Raw genomic sequence first — 16,129 nt, 5'->3', positions numbered from 1 at the left:
CTTAGAATGTTGCCCAGAACATGCAGATGTTGATAACTGAATGAAAAATGCAACCAGGATAAAGCCCCATCAAGTTGACAAAGCTGTAGCAATAGCCAGCTTGAGAGCTGTTATGTGCCCAATACCAATTCTGCTTTCCATGAATTAACTCAACCTTCAAAACAACCCCTTGAAGTTGGTTCCATTTTCCCGATGAGATTCTAAACTTGTGAGGCACAGAAGTGTAGAAACCTGCCCAAAGTCACATTGCTAGGAAGTGATGCATGTATCCAAACCTGGTTGGAACAGTATTTGAACTTGAATTTTTAGTTAAAGAAGGGTTTAAATACAGTTCCATTTGTGACTCTGAGTAGGCAAGCTACTTACTGGAGACATCGAACACTGAACACTTAAGGGTGAAGGGCTTCCCTGGTGGCGCAGTGGTTAAGAATCCACCTGCCAACGCAGGGGACACAGGTCGGAGCCCTGGTCCGAGAAGATCCCACATACCGTGGAGGAACTAAGCCCCTGCGCCACAACTACTGAGCCTGCGCTCTAGAGCCCGTGCTCTGCAAAGAGAAGTCACCGCAATGAGAAGCCCGCGCGCACTGCAACGAAGAGTAGCCCCCGCTCACCACAATTAGAGAAAAGCCTGCGCGTAGCAACAAAGACCCAATGCAGCCAAGGAAAAAAAAACAAAACACTTAAGGGTGAGATGAGTCCAGTGAATATACATAAAACAGTGCAGGAGAGAAGTTTTCTATTTTCACCTAGGCCAGGGCTTCCCACTCAGAGTAACTTACTGAGCCCTTCTCAAGCCCCCACCCCTCACCCCAGCTGAAAGTGTGCCAAGTGTGAAGCTTGGCAAATAGGGCCATTTGAATCCTAGTTCCACTTAGTACCAGCTTGGCTGGAGAACCTATTTCATCAGTAATGCCAGTCACAGTTAAGTATCTAATGAGAGGTAAAATGCTATAGAAGGGCCAAATGCCTTTCCTGTAACACAGTGGTGACAATCCAGAGCCCAAACCCCTTGAATCACACCCTTTCTTGCCTGTCTCTGCTAGCCAGACCATTTGGGGACCTCTCCTTGGTCCCACTAGGAATGGCTGCTCTGTGGCTCAGGCCTTCATTGTTGGTGTCCATCCCCATCTAGAGCAGTTCTCCAGTGTGGTCCTCGTCCAAGCAGCACCAACATCACTTGACAAGATGCTGAATCCTGACCTACCAAATCTGGCACTCTGGTTTAATAAACCACCTCAAGTTAGTGACTCTTAATCCAAAGTAGATGGTGTCCACTCAGAGGGGCCTTTGGTTGCCACAACATGGCGGGGGCGGGGGGAGAGAACAGTTCTCTAGATATGTAATGGGTTGAAGCCAGGGATGCTTAAACAATTCCACACCTAAAAATGTCCAGAGTAGGTCTTTTGGGGAAACCGTTCAATATCACATTTTACCCATTTGAGCTAGACCATGAAAGGATTATGAGGCGATGGACAGAAGTAGCCCATGTCTCACAAAGGCAGATTGACCTTTTGTTTTATATTTTCCCACAGTCCCTCATCCACCACCCAGTGTCTCTCATCGTATGAATGCTCTTTCCCAGTCTAATAACAAGAAGGCAGACACATGGATTTTTTTTTTGTATTTTTGTATTTTTAATGACTGAAACAAGACAGACCTAAAACCGCAGCTTCTGAAAGAACCATTTGTTCTTGCCGGTCTTGTATCTAGAGGGGAGAAAAGGACACCAATGAGGGGAAGAATCACAGAAGACAAAACTGTCTTCATGGAGAACAGTGAAACCATACTCCAGCATTCAATACCAAAGCCTACTTACCTCTCCTCAAACTTGACCTTGGCCTCTCGTCGGGCCTTGCGTTTGAGAGCAGGGTCTCTGAAGACATCCTTGTTGACAACAGTTTTGTCCAAGGGGATATCCACAGAGTACCTGGGGACAATGGCAGGAAGGTAGGAGCAGCCCACATGCTGCCAGGGCCTTCACCCCTCCGCCCCACTCCTGGGACATTGGCATGTTAAGGTCTGACTCCATAGGAGCTATCATCAAAACTGTGCTGAAGTCCTGATGATATTCTTTGGAAATGCCCAGTTTTAACAAACTCATTTACATAGATTTAAGCCACTGAAAAACTTCACAATTCATTCTCAGTTTCCCACAAGTACCCTACCCTGTAGTAACTATTATCCTTGAGAGTGGAAGAAGGCAGGCCAGATTCTATGCCTGTGTTTACTGTGGCTGGAAACAAATGGAACAACCTTTACTCAACACTTCAAAGAATTTTCAGGTGAGGAGAGAGACAGATCAAGAGCAAGTCTGGAAGACGTTTTTCAATCCGGCTTTGCCAAGTCAGGGAAATCAACAGAAAACGACAGGAAAGTGAACACTTCCAACATGGATTAAAGACGCAACACTGGAAACCACGGCCAAATGACAAACTGAAAATGATGTCTCTTCCACTGGAGTGGCTGCAAGGTTGTCTCCTTATTCGGCAGGGCAGAGAGTGGGAAAAGTTAGAAAAAGTCACTTTCATTCCCATTCTTGAAATGCTCACCTTGTAGGCATGAGGTGATTATAATTATAAACTTTCACGAAAGACTTGATCTTTGACCTCTTGGCAATTTTCTTCTTGCCCATGGCAGCTGTCACTTTGCGGGGATAGCGATCAATTCCAGCCACCAGAGCGTGGCTGTAGGGTCGGTCTGAGGTGCCATCATCAATGTTCTGAATGAGCAATTACATGTTATTGCTATTTAGGCCCCTTTGCGAGATGTAGGGCGTGTATAGAAAGAACACCCTCAACCCCGAGGCCTCTGAGACCCACTATTATAAAAACCACACAAAGCAGACATTCTAAGTGCTATGCTAGATGCCCAAAGAGTAACAGGGAAATGGGTGGTATCCTTCCCACCAGGAAAAATCTGGAAGGGTTCCTGGGAGGTAAGAGATTTAAAATGTAACAACAGTGAACAATTATGACGTGATTGCTATAGGCCAAGCACTAGTTCTCAGGACTTTACGTCTCTTAACTCCCTCCAGGATTGCACTGCTAGGAAGGGTTACAGGCAGGATTCCAAACCTGGCTGCCTAACTCCGAAACCAGCCTCAGGAAGACGGAGGAAAGGGAACCAAGGGTGCCCCGGTGTCCCCAACAGTCAACAGCAGTGGTGTACGTGGCCAGAGCTTAGGAAAATCTCATAAAAGGCTAAAGACGTAGGTAAAAGGCAAACGGTGAACGGCTAGATTATGCTAAGTGACCATTTTAACTAGAAACAATTTCTCCTCTTTTTACGGAGTCCCAGCTGCAGCACTTACTACCTGATGGACCTCAGGTGAAACTTAACATCTCTAAACCTTCGCAGTAGAAAGCAACCTTATGGTTACCGCAAGGACTGCACATGACGACACTTATATAAGGCAGTGCCAGGCACCAAGCAAGCGTTCACTAAACGTCAGCCATTAGTATTATTTAAAACCTCTTTGATAGAGAACGCGTTGGGTGTTAGCTGTCCAATTCAACTCCCATTTGTTATTTTGCGTCTTTCTCTCTCAAAAGCTCTCATGCATTCACCCCCACCACCACCATTCGCAATGCTCAGTGAGTAATGCCCCCAAACTAGGTCTTGAATTCCAAGTGGCCCGCCCGCCCCATTCACGGGATACAAAGGGGCACAGGTTCGCGAGGTTGGTACCTTTACGATGACCGCTTTGCGTCCGGAGTAGCGACCGGCCAGGACCAGCACCACCTTCCCGGGTTTCATGAACTTGCCCATGTCTGCAGAGGAAAGAGAAGGGGCCGCTCAGAAACCCGCCAGCTCAGGCTGTGGGCCCGAAACTTCAGCGGCGCTCACTGCCGTCTCGGCTCAGGCCGCCCGCAGGTCCTGCTCGCAAGACAGGATCCGCTACGAAGCCGTCAGAGACCGAGGAATGAAAAGCACCCGGCACCACCCCGCAACTCGACCCCCAGGCCGCGGATGGCTGCGGATTGTAATACCTCGCCCCAGCCGCTACTCCCAGGCAGCAACCTCTCCGGCCCACAGCAGAGGAAGAAAGAGCACTTCCGCTTACCTTTCACCCCGGGGAGGGTGACCTCACTTCCTGTCCCGCCCCCTCGGGCTTCTCCCCGCCTCTTGCGTGGCGCTCAGAATACGTGTTGAGGGCGGAAGAAGCTATTGAAGGGAAAGGAAGGCCTGGCAGCTTTTTTATTCAAATCAAACTTTATGAGCAGCTCCAGCAGTAGAAAGGGCAAAAGAGCTCTGCCTCCCCCGGAAGGCTTTTACGTGGACACAGCTGCTCCTCTGCCCCCTTGGTTGTAGTTCCTTTCTCTGGCGCTAGCGGGTAGGGGAGGCACAGTTTGAAATTTACTTTTTTTGCTTTGGAACAGTAAGAAACAAAATAGGACATTTATTAGTACCAACTGTGTACAGTTACGCATAAGGAAGAGACGAAGATCAATCAAACAAGGGAACTTGCCCTCATTTAGAGTCTAATGATGTCAGAGACATTTCCGACCAGAATAAAGGAGGGAGATGAAGGAGGATTATGGTGATACTAGCAGCCACGTACCCTGTGTCAGGCCAAGTTAATCTATTTACGTGTATTATCTCTTTTGATCCTCATAACGACACTAAGTAATGTTATCTCCATTCCGCAGTTGAAGATACTGTGGTTTGGGGAGGTTAAGTAATTTGCCCCAAATCCACAGCTAGTCGATCAAGCTGGGAACTCAGATTCAAGCAGTCCTCCTGAGCCCATGCTGTTTACCCAGTCACCAAATTGAGTACCCACTCTGTGCCAGGCAAGATGCTAGGCACTTCAGGTAAGTCAACTGCTATTTAATTCTCAGGAATCTGCATCTTGGGTATTTTCTTCCCATTTAGACATGAGGAAATTGAGATTTAGAGAGCCTAAGGCTCTGATCATCAAATCTGGGTTTGAACCCAGGTCTAGTTGGCTCTCAAACTGAATTATTTCCCATCACTTACTGGAAGAGTGTTTTTGGATGGTTCCTTAGGTGTCTTCGGAGTTCAAGAGAAAGAGAAACCATCTTATAGTTTTTACTCATTTGAACACTGACGAATCTATAGGATTGGTCTTGGGCAAGATGTGGGAACAATCAGGGTTTCATCATTTCTCTTCTTCAGGCTCTCCAAGGACCAATTTCCGCTGCAGCCCTCAGGACTTCATTCCAATAGTTTATCACCCTAATTATGTACTTATATTTCTATATTTAATAAAAATGTTTTGTTTTAATTTGTAATATGACATTGTAGAGTTGGAAAGGAACTCAGACATCATCTACTCTGTCCTCTCAAAGAGGAAAGTTCTAGAGCAGCAAAGTCACGGAGTCGGTGGCGCAGATCAAGGTTCCCCCGTTCCCAAGCCGCTCTTGCCACTGCACCACACGACCCTGTCCATTTCCACCTCCATGGTCTTCTTTCAGCCTCCTTATCTGCTTCTGTCTCTTTTGTTGTTTCTCTCTTGGAAAACAGAAACCAAACCCTGAAATCTTATCATTGCCTTGAACTCTTATCACATACTAAAACTCTCCAAATCAAATTAGTAACTAAATCCTGTGAATTTTGCCTCGTGTCTTTTAAATCTTTTCTATCCTTTTACACCTGCTCCCTAACTGATCCAGCTTCAGTTCTTTGTTTTCTCCAGTCCCTCCTCAAAACTTTGGGTGGGTCAAAAATTGCTTGGGATGCTTATTAAATATGCATTGCCAACTGAAGAGATTCCAATTCAGGTCTGGTGTGGAGCCATGAGCTATAGATCTTATTTTTAGAAAGTTCTCTAAACACAACTCTTAAGTCCGCCACTTACCTGCCTGAAATCCTTCGTTGGCTCTCTGTACCAAAGTTTGAACTCTCACTCCCTTCCTCTCTATCTTCCTTGCAGTATAAGTTCCTGTCTCCTCCACACCCTTCACATACCACCTGGGTTCCAGCCAGCTCTACTCAAAGATCCGACCCCTTCTGAGCGCCAGGGTCTTCACGCAAGCTGTTCCATGTTTCGTTATTCTTCTCCTCCACTGTAGCTGGGCAAAATCCTATCCATCCTTCAAGGCCACTCTAGAGTTCTCCCAGGCAGAATTCATCTCTTCCTTCTCTATGCTCCCTCAGCAATCCAATCCATACTTAATTTTACTATAGAACATATTTCAGTTGGTTTGGATCAGTGGTTGTCAAAGTGTGGTCCCCAGACCAGCAGCATCAGCATAACAAGCATGGGAACTTGGTAAGAAATGCAAATTCTCAGAGCTACTGAATAAAAAACTCTGGGGATGGAACCAAGCAATTTGTGGTTGGTTTTTGTTTTATTTATTTATTTATTTATTTTTGGTTGCATTGGGTCTTCGTTGCTGTGCATGGGGGGGCTACTCTTCATTGTGGTGCTCTGGCTTCTCATTGTGGTGGCTTCTCTTGTTGCAGAACACAGGCTCTAGGAGCACAGGCTTCAGTAGTCGTGGCATGCACGCTCAGTAGTTGAGGCACACGGGCTTAGTTGCTCCGCAGCATGTGGGATCTTCCCAGACCAGGGATCAAACCTGTGTCCCCTGCATTGGCAGGCGGATTCTTAATCACTGCGCCACCAGGGAAGTCACAGCAATTTGTGTTTTAACAAGCTACTCAAATCTCCAGTTGGCTTGCTACCTCCTTTGCTAAACCTTGTGTTCCTTGAAGGCAGGGAGAGAGAAGTTCTGAGCACCTAGCCTGGCCCAAGCAGTTGGTGGGTGCTCAATAGTGAATGAATGAAGGCAGAGCATCTTGGGAATCTTTAATGATGCCTTGCAGACCATACAATGGACCCTGCACTTTCACTGGATACATATCCATGGCTCTCTTTCATTCTGTTCTTGCATAGCCTTAGACCTCGGCTGACAGTCCCTCCTCTCCTCCTTCATCCTGTCTGCCTCACTCCAAGCCAAGCACAGACCTCTGTCCTCAGTTATAATGCAGATGTTATCAGTGACTAGCAGGTACGTGACTGCTGGCAGGCTTGTCTCTGTCTCTACATGTCTTTAAGTTTCATGAAGAACTTGGCAGAGCAATGGCTCTCTGCCCATCTCCCTGCAGCCTAGTCCTTTGGCAGCTGAAATTTCTGGCAGGCATGTGGAAAATACCTGTTCATCCACAAAGTGATGGTGAAGTGAGGGGGTGGATAAAGGAGAGAGAGGAACAAAATATCTAGAAGCAGCATGATACAATGAGGTAACATTAACAGTATAAAGAACATAGGATTTGGATTCAGGCAACTTGGGTTCAAATCCCAGCTCTTCCAACATGTAAACGTGGACAAAATATTTAACCTCTGCAGTTCAGTTTCCTCAGCTATAAAATGCAGATAATGTTGTCCTGCTTTACATGTAGTGAGAACTAAATTAGGATGGCACACACACAAAATGCTTCTCATGATGTTAGCATAAAAGCCTTAATACCAGTTTTTGTGAGGATTGGAAAAAGATAATACTGGGGTGATCCAGGGCTATGCCATATGACTACAGCACTTATCACCCACCCTAAATGGTATCCAGACAAGTGAATTTAAAAGCGCCAATTCCTAAAGTGGCATGTGTGGTGAGATCTGCTGTGGGGATAGGACTGTAGGCCTGGGCAAGATGGGATGATAATGCCAACGACACTTTCTCATGAATTTGTTCAAGGCGGGTAGTGGGGGAAACACCACCAAAGCTGAGTTGATCCAGCGCAGGGGGCAGAGAAGAGGCAGAAAGGCCAGGAGCCAGGCATTGCTCAAGGAAATACTGATCTGGATCAGATACGCTGACAATGCCCAGACTTATAAACCAAAGCCAACAGTCTCTAAGGTCTTTGCAGAGAAGCTACACAAAATACCACGATTTTATTAGCAACCACAGATACCATTTTTCACAACATTTTACACTTATCCTGTTTCACATGAAGGAGGACTAATTCTAAGGAATTATCAAGAACATATCTTAAATAATATCTTACTGAAAAAATTAAGTTAAAACGCACCACATAATAGGGCGACACAAAGTGCAGCTGGCGATTTAATACATGAAACGACGGTATATCAGCAGTGCTGGGAACCCATTTGGCTTTCCAGAAGGTGATACACTTTGCTCACCTTTGGTCAGTTCCAGAGCAGGATGCAAGCTGAATGGCAAATATGAACTAAAAAGGCTAAAAGAGACCCAACAGGACCAGTCTAGAGTCAGTTTTACAAGCAAATGCCAAGCCCCTTCTTTGTCACCAGTGATCTGCCACAGTTCCTACCCGCGCTGTAGTATGATCACGTGGTCAGACCTCCTCTGCCATCCAGCCTCCAGGACACGTGGAACACACCTCGGACACGTTTCCTTCTGAGGAGCTGGGAGGTGTGCAGAGGAAAGGTTACTCGCCAGAGGACATGGTACCCGATGGTGGCTGTCCTGGTAAACCAGCTCCAAAACCGGAAGACCATCATCTGGGTTGTGAGGAAAGGACCACGTGGTCAGGGACAGATTTCAGCTCTTACCTCTACACGAAAAAGGGCTCATATTAAAATCAACTGTGGGGAATTCCCTGGCGGTCCAGTGGCTACGACTCGGCGCTTTCACTGCTGTGGGCCCGGGGTTCAATCCCTGGTCGGGGAACTAAGATCCCGCAAGCTGCTCGGCGCAGCCAAAAAAAAAAAAATCAACTGTGGTAAACACCCTTAGAAATGCTGTTCTCAGCTATTCCCACTCCCGGTTTTAGAGGCAGCTATGGAACACACACGGCCTCCCCTGACCTTGGAGTCAGGAAGAGGCATCAGTATTCACAAAAGGAATTTGCATTCTGACCTAGGACTCTCTCAAACCTGCTTCAGATGAAGGAAGATGGCTCGCAACTTGACAGGAGCCTTAAGTTGAATGTCTTCCAGGACAAACAACTCACTCATGCTGTCCCTCACCACCGTGAAGAGAATGGTTACAGCAACCCGGATTTTCTACAAATCAGATATGGTGTGATGAGTGTGTGCCATGACTGATGTCTTTTCAACAGGCTCAAGTATATGTGCTCACACATACACCGTGGTTACACGCCAGGGCAGAACCTTTTAACAAGAGGGTCTCCAGCATTTCTTTCTAAGATGCTAAGTTGATGGGGGAGAGAGACTTTGCATCATCTGGCTAGGGAAAATGTCTTTAGCCCCTCCTCCTAATTCTTGCTCTTATCCTAGAAGACTAACCATCTATCCTTACTGAGCAAGATGCTGGTCTGGGGCCAGATCATTCTCATCAAAAGGCATCTTTGATGTTCTTGAGCTGGCGCACAGCCAGGTCTACAGGGAGGCTGAACTTGAGGCTGCTGAGGCGGCTAAGCAGGTTGAGGGCACTCTCAAAGCCCGTGTGTGCCATGTAGCTCCAGGGCTGGTAGTGGGGCTCGATGAGCGACCCCGACTTGCAGATGAGGTTCACCCAGGACACGAGACGCTGCTCATTCAGCGCCATGCACACCAAGGCCTTCAGCTCCGAGTCTGCACTGCGCTTAAAAGGGTCGTGCTCCGTCAGCACCACGTGGATGGCTGTCAGCAGGCTCTGCTTGGGTGTCACCACAGTGCCTCCCATGACAGGCAGGGCGAAGGACTGTGAGAGCTTCCGGGCGGGGGATTCCACGTAAGCACGGCCGTTCTTAGCGTGGTAGTACTTTACAAAGAGCTCCCAGGGGTGCATGGCCTCGGGGGCCGAGGAGAAGGCCGGCAGCAGACAGGCGATGGGGGCCATGACGAGGCTCATCCCCGGTGAGGAGGCGTACAGTCCATGGGCCAGCAGGTCCCTCACGGCCACAGTCAGCTCCTTCCGTACAGCCACGGTCAGCTCGTCCTTGCCTCCCAGAGAGAGGTCCTGGAGGCAGGCAGAGCTGCTCAAGTGGTCGTGCGCCTGGTGCCTCAAGGCCAGCTGCTTCACCCTGTCTACTGACACCTCCAGCCTCTTCAATAAGGGAGAGTAGTCCCTGTCAGCCTGGTCCCTCTGCCACAGGGTCTGTGGGATCTGGCCCGTGGCGCAACCGAACTGGCTAACAGCAAAGATCTGGAGCACTGCCAGCACTCGCTGCATCAGGTGCAGCCCTGTCTCCCGAACTCTCTTCATGTCTTCTGCCTTCGCTGCGTAGAAAACACAACGACTCATCAGTGAGAGGCCACAGTGGTCAGAGGGACAGTCAGCAAGTCACAAGCTGAGATCCAGTCTTGCTTCTGAGCCACAGCATGGGTCCCACATGAAGCCAAGAGCCACCTAGGATGTCGCTGGGCTTACTTTTTTTGGTTAGTAATAACTATTTTGAGGTATGATTCACATAACACTCAACTTACCCACTAAAAGTGTATAATTCAGTGGTTTTTAGTATATTCGCAGAGTTGGGCAACCATCATCCCCCAAAGAAACCGTGTACTGTTGGCATTTCCCACTCCCTACTTCTCCCCGATCCCCCGGCCTAGGCAACCCCTAATCTACTTTCTGTCTCTATAGATTTGCGCATTCTGGAAGCTGTACTTACTTTTGCTGTTTCCTGGAGGTGGTCTGCTGCTGCCAGTTCTGCAGGAGCCGTTTCCTGTCTTCCCACTGGCCTTGCACTCACAGTGTCCATTACCTGTTTGTAATGGGCTTCCTACTTCATCTGCAATCACAAGTTACAAAGAGGAGACATTTATTTAGCCTCTTTATGGCAGATTTTTAAAGGCGAAATACTATTTACTAGTGCCTACCACGTGACAAGACTCTTACAAATAGTATTTCATCGTGTGGAACAGTGACTGGCATACACTAGCTGGCTCAATAAATATCTGCTGAGTGAAGGAAGCATGAATCATCATTTTATGGAGGAGGACAGAGGGACTGAAGAGGTTAGGAACCTGCCGCACCTCATTAGTCTACGAAGGACATGAAGCCAGTAAGGGGCAGGGCTGAGATTTTAACTCTCTGGTTTTAAAATCCATGTCCTTTCTACTCCACCATGCTGGTTCCCTTACCGAGTGATCAGACCTCTTACATATACATCAAGGACTGGCACCTTTAGGTGTTAGTACTCAGAATACATATAATTATGATGACATCCAGCCACCCTTCTCTTTCCATCCCTCCTCTGACCTTGGATGAAGCTGATGAACATCTCGAGGTCTCGGATCTGAGTTTTCAGCTGCTCAACCAGCTGTTCTTTCACTCGGGCTGGGTTGACGATCTGAGCTACAGCTACATCCACACGCTGCCGAAGCTCCTCAGTGGACAGTGAACTGAGGTCCTCATTCAGATTCATGTCCAGTTTCTTTATTAACTCATCGATGATCACCTATCAAGACTACAAGCCATGAGCACACCCTTTGGAATTTTCGGGGAGAGGGTTAGGAAGAAGGAGAATCTTTACTAGTGTGCCTCCCTTCTACCCTTAAATGGAAATCAAATTTGTGAGGAAAATGGTGCAACTGCTGATCAAGGTGAGGGCACAGGCCTTTTACTGCTCTTATAGAAACAAGGACCCCTGGTTCCTCTCTGACAGAAATGGCTCCTCTCACTGCAAATTTTCTACCAGGCCAGGTAAATTTCACTCAAAAGAACAAGAGTGTGAATGATCCAAAGTGGCTGATGATCCCAAAAGCCCCACAGTTAGCTTCCCCCATGGCCTCCAAGAGAATAAATACTGATTTCCCTTAGTTTCTAGTCCTTCTCATCCCTTTTTGCCTTACTACTCCAGGCAACTAAAAGAAAAGCTCTACGAAACATCCAGGCATGTTACAGCCAAAATATCCTAGTGACAATATGAGGAACAATTTGAAAACCAGATAATGTATAACTCCAGCCCTGCCAGAAAAACAGCCACATCACAGCTCCAGAGAGACAAACATGTAAAGGAGACTGTGTTTTGACTAGCAGATTTACCTGTCTGCCCAGGTGTTGCTTTAATAAATACAGCATTAAAGTCAGGATTCCTGGAATATTTATTTACTGGTGCTGGGGGAGAAAACTAGTTTACATCATATGAAGTGCCCAAGTAGAACGGTTTCAATGATCAAATGAAAGAAATTATTGCTGTTATTATTATTTATTACTACTATTATTAATAATAATGGCCACCAAAAAAAAAAAAAAAGAGCTCAATCATCACATTAGAAAGCTTTGGCATGTGTGTTTCCACGTGTGAATAAAGACTGGTCCCAGGTAGCAGCAAAATTTCCCTTTGATATGGGCCAGCAGTGAGGCCGAGGGTGAGCAAGCTGGACAAGGCTGTCCTGTGAACGCTGGAAGGGACAAGGTAACCTGAGGCAGTGGAGGAGGCACCTCTGGATCTGCTCACCCGCTGCCTTTCCAAGACCACGGACTGCGGCAGGGAGTCGTAACTGCCTTCCTGATAGGCAAACGTCTCCAGGTCATCGAGCTGGGTTTTGAGCTGCAGTATCAGTTCCTTCTGCTTCTCCCTTTGGGTTTCCAGATGTTCCCGTTTCTCCTGCTCACTCTAAGATGGGAAAAGATTTGGGTTGATTTCACAGGAAAAGAAAAAGTCAGGGCACATTATGAATTCTCTTAAGCCAATAATGACTAGTAAAATATAAAATGTTTCCAAGTAACCCGAATGAAATACAGAATTCATGGGACAGGTTCAAAAATGAGAATAATTACTTCACCGGGGCAATTTATTAAATGCGTATTTTCTTTAAGAAAGTATTTGTCCTTCATTGGAAATAGGATATAAATACAATGGGGCCTTTCCTTAAGATTGCTTCCCACCCCCTCAGGTCTAGTTAAGATTGACACAATTTATCTCAGCCAAGACAGCCTCCTTGGAATTAAACATGCCATCCTCCAGAGCCAATTACCAAAGAATAAGTCCTGAATACTTGCTACAGCCAAATTTTGCGAGAGAATCTGGAGGTAAGGGTGTAGAGAGAGGCTTTATAACTCATAACCAGTTTTCTTAAGGTCCAAAGCGCCTCCAATGTATTGCAAAATCAAACAAACACAGGTACCTGGGGCAGTGAAAAAAATTCAAAGCCAAGTAATAGGGGTGAGAAGGTAATTATGTTTAAAATAAATAAATAAATAAAAGTTCGGTAAGGTTCCCTGACCAGTGACACCTTTTCTCACTGTTGGCCACCCGGTAGTTTCTGCATTTGAATGATGAAAAACGCTTCGGAGAGGTAAAATCTTGCCAATGTATTTTCAAATACTGGTTCTTCCTTGCCTTTTTTGAGTATCAAAAACAGAACAAAGCAAAACTAGCAAATCATTTACAGGTGTAAGGCTGCATTTTAAACTAGATGTCTAGAAGATATTAAAGTTAATCTTAAAATGGTACTTACCAAGGCCTCCAGAAGTAAGGTATGAGAGAGAACAAATGAAAAACAACAAATTAACTTTTTGTTTAGCTATTTAAAAAGCAATCCCCTTGCTGTAGTTTTGCTCAATATGAAAGCAAGCCTTTTCTCAGGCGATACTGCCTCTCCAAAGCTTTCCCAGTGTCGTGGTTTTTTTCTTAGAACCCTGTTCTTCTCCCCCACTTAGGGGCCTAGCTATTCTTTAAGAGGTTTCCTCGACTTCCCCAGGCAGAACCAATCACTTCCTCCGCATTTTGTACACACTTCTACTCTAGCTCATGTCACATTATAATGATTTGTTTAGGATTCTGTCTCCCCAAGTCTATGAACTCCTTAAGAGCAAAGGCCCTGACGACCCCCAGGGCCTAGCACTGTGTCTGGCACAGGGTAAGCTCTCAGTACACATTTGCTGTATGTTACTGAACACAATCAGGTCCAGAAGGCCACATTCCAAATAATGAACTCTTATGGAAAAAGTTGTCTAACCAGCCCAAAGGGAAAGGATTAGGGAAACTTTGTTTTTGTTTTCATTGTATCCCATCCCAACCTTATGAAGCCAAAGAAGAAAGAAACCAGCCATAGATCCTGATTCCATTTTCATGAGTGTGTCTGCTGAACGCTGTTACCTGCCATGGTAATTACTGAGTATGCGATTTACTGGAGTGTGGGCAAACATGTTTACTAGGTGAGAACAATGAGCTCTGGTGCAAGGCAGGAAATAACAGAAATAATTTCCAGTATGAAGCGAGAGAAAATACTGGTTAAAAAAACAAAAAACTGGAACTGATAAGTAGTAAATCGTTTGGTTCTAACATGTCCCCACTTTGGAACCACCTGTTCATGTGTCAATATATGCACACAAGATTACAGCTGCTTATTAGGTGTTTTGAGCGCTACAGTTTTTTTTTTTTTTTTAAGTTGTACACTGTTTCTAAAAGTAAAAACGGACAACCAAAAGAGCACCACATCCACACCAAACCTTTGGTGCTCCTCACTCCTGAACAGGGCCTGAGCACAGAAATTCTTTCTATCCTAACTGTTCCTTAAAAGTCTGGCAATTTGGGCTTCCCTGGTGGCGCAGTGGTTGAGAGTACGCCTGCCGATGCAGGGGACATGGGTTCATGCCCCGGTCCGGGAAGATCCCACATGCCACGGAGCGGCTGGGCCCGTGAGCCATGGCCGCTGAGCCTGTGCGTCCGGAGCCTGTGCTCCGCAGAGGGAGAGGACACAACAGTGAGAGGCCCGCGTACCTCAAAAAAAAAAAAAAAAAGTCTGGCAATTTGAGGACTTGTGCAAGGAGCTGTGGGTATATGGAGAGAAGGGTGGAACAGTAAGCAAAGGACTGCACTGGAAACATTTCAGATTAAAATATGCAAGTCAATATCTGCTACTGATAAGTCTTCTTGGTTAAAACCAATTTAAGTGGGAAGAAAGCCACATATGGGTTGTAAGCTAAACAATAAGAAGGTGGAGAAAAAACAGCGAGTCTCTTCCAACAAGTTATCTACAACTGTGCACTTCCAGAGGTTCAAGGACTGTAAGGAAACATCCCCTGGGGCTGTCATACAAATTCTCAGCATTCAGTGTTGACTAACTGAATGAATCTTGTCACAGTTACCGAAAGGGCTTCCTTTAGAATACCTAGTTATTAAGTAGGATGGGGAAGGAGTTTTAAAATACCAGCATTAGGAAATTCACATAATTAGGACTTGTGTTTCTTACAATTACTAAGAGACCTTGCTGTTCACCAAAGCTCTCACCCAGACAAGAGTCTGAAGATTAAAGACATTCTCTAGATTCTAGGAAAGCACGGACAGGGAGTACATCTAAATTTCCATGGATTTCAATTCACTTGCTCTTCTCTAAGCAATTTTCTCAATCTCCAGGGTCGGAGGACTCTATCAGCAAATGTGCTGAGGACGTAGGTTCTTGAGGCGACGGCAAGGTGAGCGGGAGCAGCACTGTTTCAGTTGGCTGCTCTGTTGCCCTCTGAACACTCTCCTCGCTCATCCCTCTTCTGCTTCTCACCTCATCACACCTGCATCTCTTCCCACACCTTTGGTGAACACCTCTCACCGTCAGCTTCCCAGGCCTCTCTGTCCTCTTGCCTTTCAGCAGGTCCCGAACACCTGTCTGGTCTCCTCTTCTGGGACACGCATAGCCACCTAGACGAGCCGGCTTCTCACCAGTGCTAACCTCCGTCCGCGTTAGCATCGCCACCCACCCACCCCTCTATTCCCATATCCCTCGGGGCCCGGCCCCAGCTGTTCACCTGGTCCTCGCCCCGCAACCGTGGCCGGTCCCCCGGCATCCCGTCGCCATCATCGCTGGCGGGGTCCTCTGGGCTCCCGTAACCCAGGACGTGAGGGCAGCCGCGGAAGGCGAAGTCCTCGAGCTCGCTCAGGAGGCGCTGCTGCTCCGCCGGCGCCCCGCGCACCACCTGCCGCAGGCGGAACTGCACCTGCGCGAAATGCGAGGACAGCGCGAGCAGCGCCGAGTCCAGCCGCCGCCGCTCGGCCCGCAGCCGCCGCAGCGTCCGGCCCGGCGAGTCCGGTGGGGAGCCCGGGGCCGCTCCGGGCTCCTCGGCCGCCGCCTCTTCCGAGAACGCCGCCGCCCCGGGCCCGGCCTCTGCCACCGCCCCCACCGGCGCCCAGCGCACTGCCTCGCACAGCGGAAGCGACTCCTCTTCCTCCTCCTCTTCGTCCTTCGCCTTTGGTCCAACGGCCGCCACCCCCGTTACCGGTTCCTCAGCCGCTTCGAGAGCCGCCATGTTTCAGGAAACGCCGCCGCACGTCAGCCACGCCCCCTGCTGCCATG

General features: G+C 47.4%; 2 protein-coding genes across 3 annotated transcripts; both read right to left on the bottom strand.

The window, feature by feature from the left end:
• Positions 1 to 1,620: 1,620 nt before the first annotated feature.
• Positions 1,621 to 4,078, bottom strand: RPL27 (ribosomal protein L27). Its single transcript, XM_060081208.1, has 5 exons — positions 3,993 to 4,078; positions 3,691 to 3,773; positions 2,553 to 2,722; positions 1,820 to 1,930; positions 1,621 to 1,709 (listed from the first exon to the last, which is right to left on the bottom strand). Exons 2-5 carry the CDS (start codon positions 3,769 to 3,771, stop codon positions 1,661 to 1,663), a joined length of 411 nt encoding a protein of 136 aa, XP_059937191.1. The 5' UTR covers positions 3,772 to 3,773; positions 3,993 to 4,078; the 3' UTR covers positions 1,621 to 1,660.
• Positions 4,079 to 8,357: 4,279 nt separating this feature from the next.
• Positions 8,358 to 16,098, bottom strand: RUNDC1 (RUN domain containing 1). 2 transcript variants are annotated; one of them, XM_060082316.1, is made up of 6 exons: positions 15,585 to 16,098; positions 12,295 to 12,453; positions 11,094 to 11,292; positions 10,504 to 10,623; positions 9,210 to 10,111; positions 8,362 to 8,449 (listed from the first exon to the last, which is right to left on the bottom strand). In XM_060082316.1, the coding sequence occupies exons 1-5, from the start codon at positions 16,080 to 16,082 to the stop codon at positions 9,246 to 9,248; spliced, it is 1,842 nt and encodes a 613-aa protein (XP_059938299.1). In that variant the 5' UTR covers positions 16,083 to 16,098; the 3' UTR covers positions 8,362 to 8,449; positions 9,210 to 9,245. The 2 variants fall into 2 exon arrangements, with proteins under 2 accessions (XP_059938298.1, XP_059938299.1); XM_060082315.1 differs by having other exon boundaries at positions 8,358 to 10,111.
• Between the last annotated feature and the right edge of the window lie 31 nt (positions 16,099 to 16,129).

Source organism: Mesoplodon densirostris, chromosome 18 (assembly GCF_025265405.1).
Source record: "Mesoplodon densirostris isolate mMesDen1 chromosome 18, mMesDen1 primary haplotype, whole genome shotgun sequence".
Lineage (NCBI taxonomy): Eukaryota > Metazoa > Chordata > Mammalia > Artiodactyla > Ziphiidae > Mesoplodon > Mesoplodon densirostris.
The sequence above is the reverse complement of the archived record's forward strand: the minus strand, read 5'-3'. Positions and strand labels throughout refer to the sequence as shown.

Coding starts and splice junctions, on each gene's coding strand:
- RPL27 (XM_060081208.1), bottom strand. CDS start 3,771: ATGGGCAAGTTCATGAAACCCGGGAAGGTGGTGCTGGTCCTGGCCGGT. Junction 1,931..2,552: donor AATCACCTCATGCCTACAAG/GTGAGCATTTCA, acceptor CATTGTCCCCAG/GTACTCTGTGGATATCCCCT. Junction 1,710..1,819: donor AAGGTCAAGTTTGAGGAGAG/GTAAGTAGGCTT, acceptor TCTCCCCTCTAG/ATACAAGACCGGCAAGAACA.
- RUNDC1 (XM_060082315.1), bottom strand. CDS start 16,082: ATGGCGGCTCTCGAAGCGGCTGAGGAACCGGTAACGGGGGTGGCGGCC. Junction 12,454..15,584: donor GGTTGCGGGGCGAGGACCAG/GTGAACAGCTGG, acceptor TTCCCATCTTAG/AGTGAGCAGGAGAAACGGGA. Junction 10,624..11,093: donor GTTCATCAGCTTCATCCAAG/GTCAGAGGAGGG, acceptor TTGTGATTGCAG/ATGAAGTAGGAAGCCCATTA.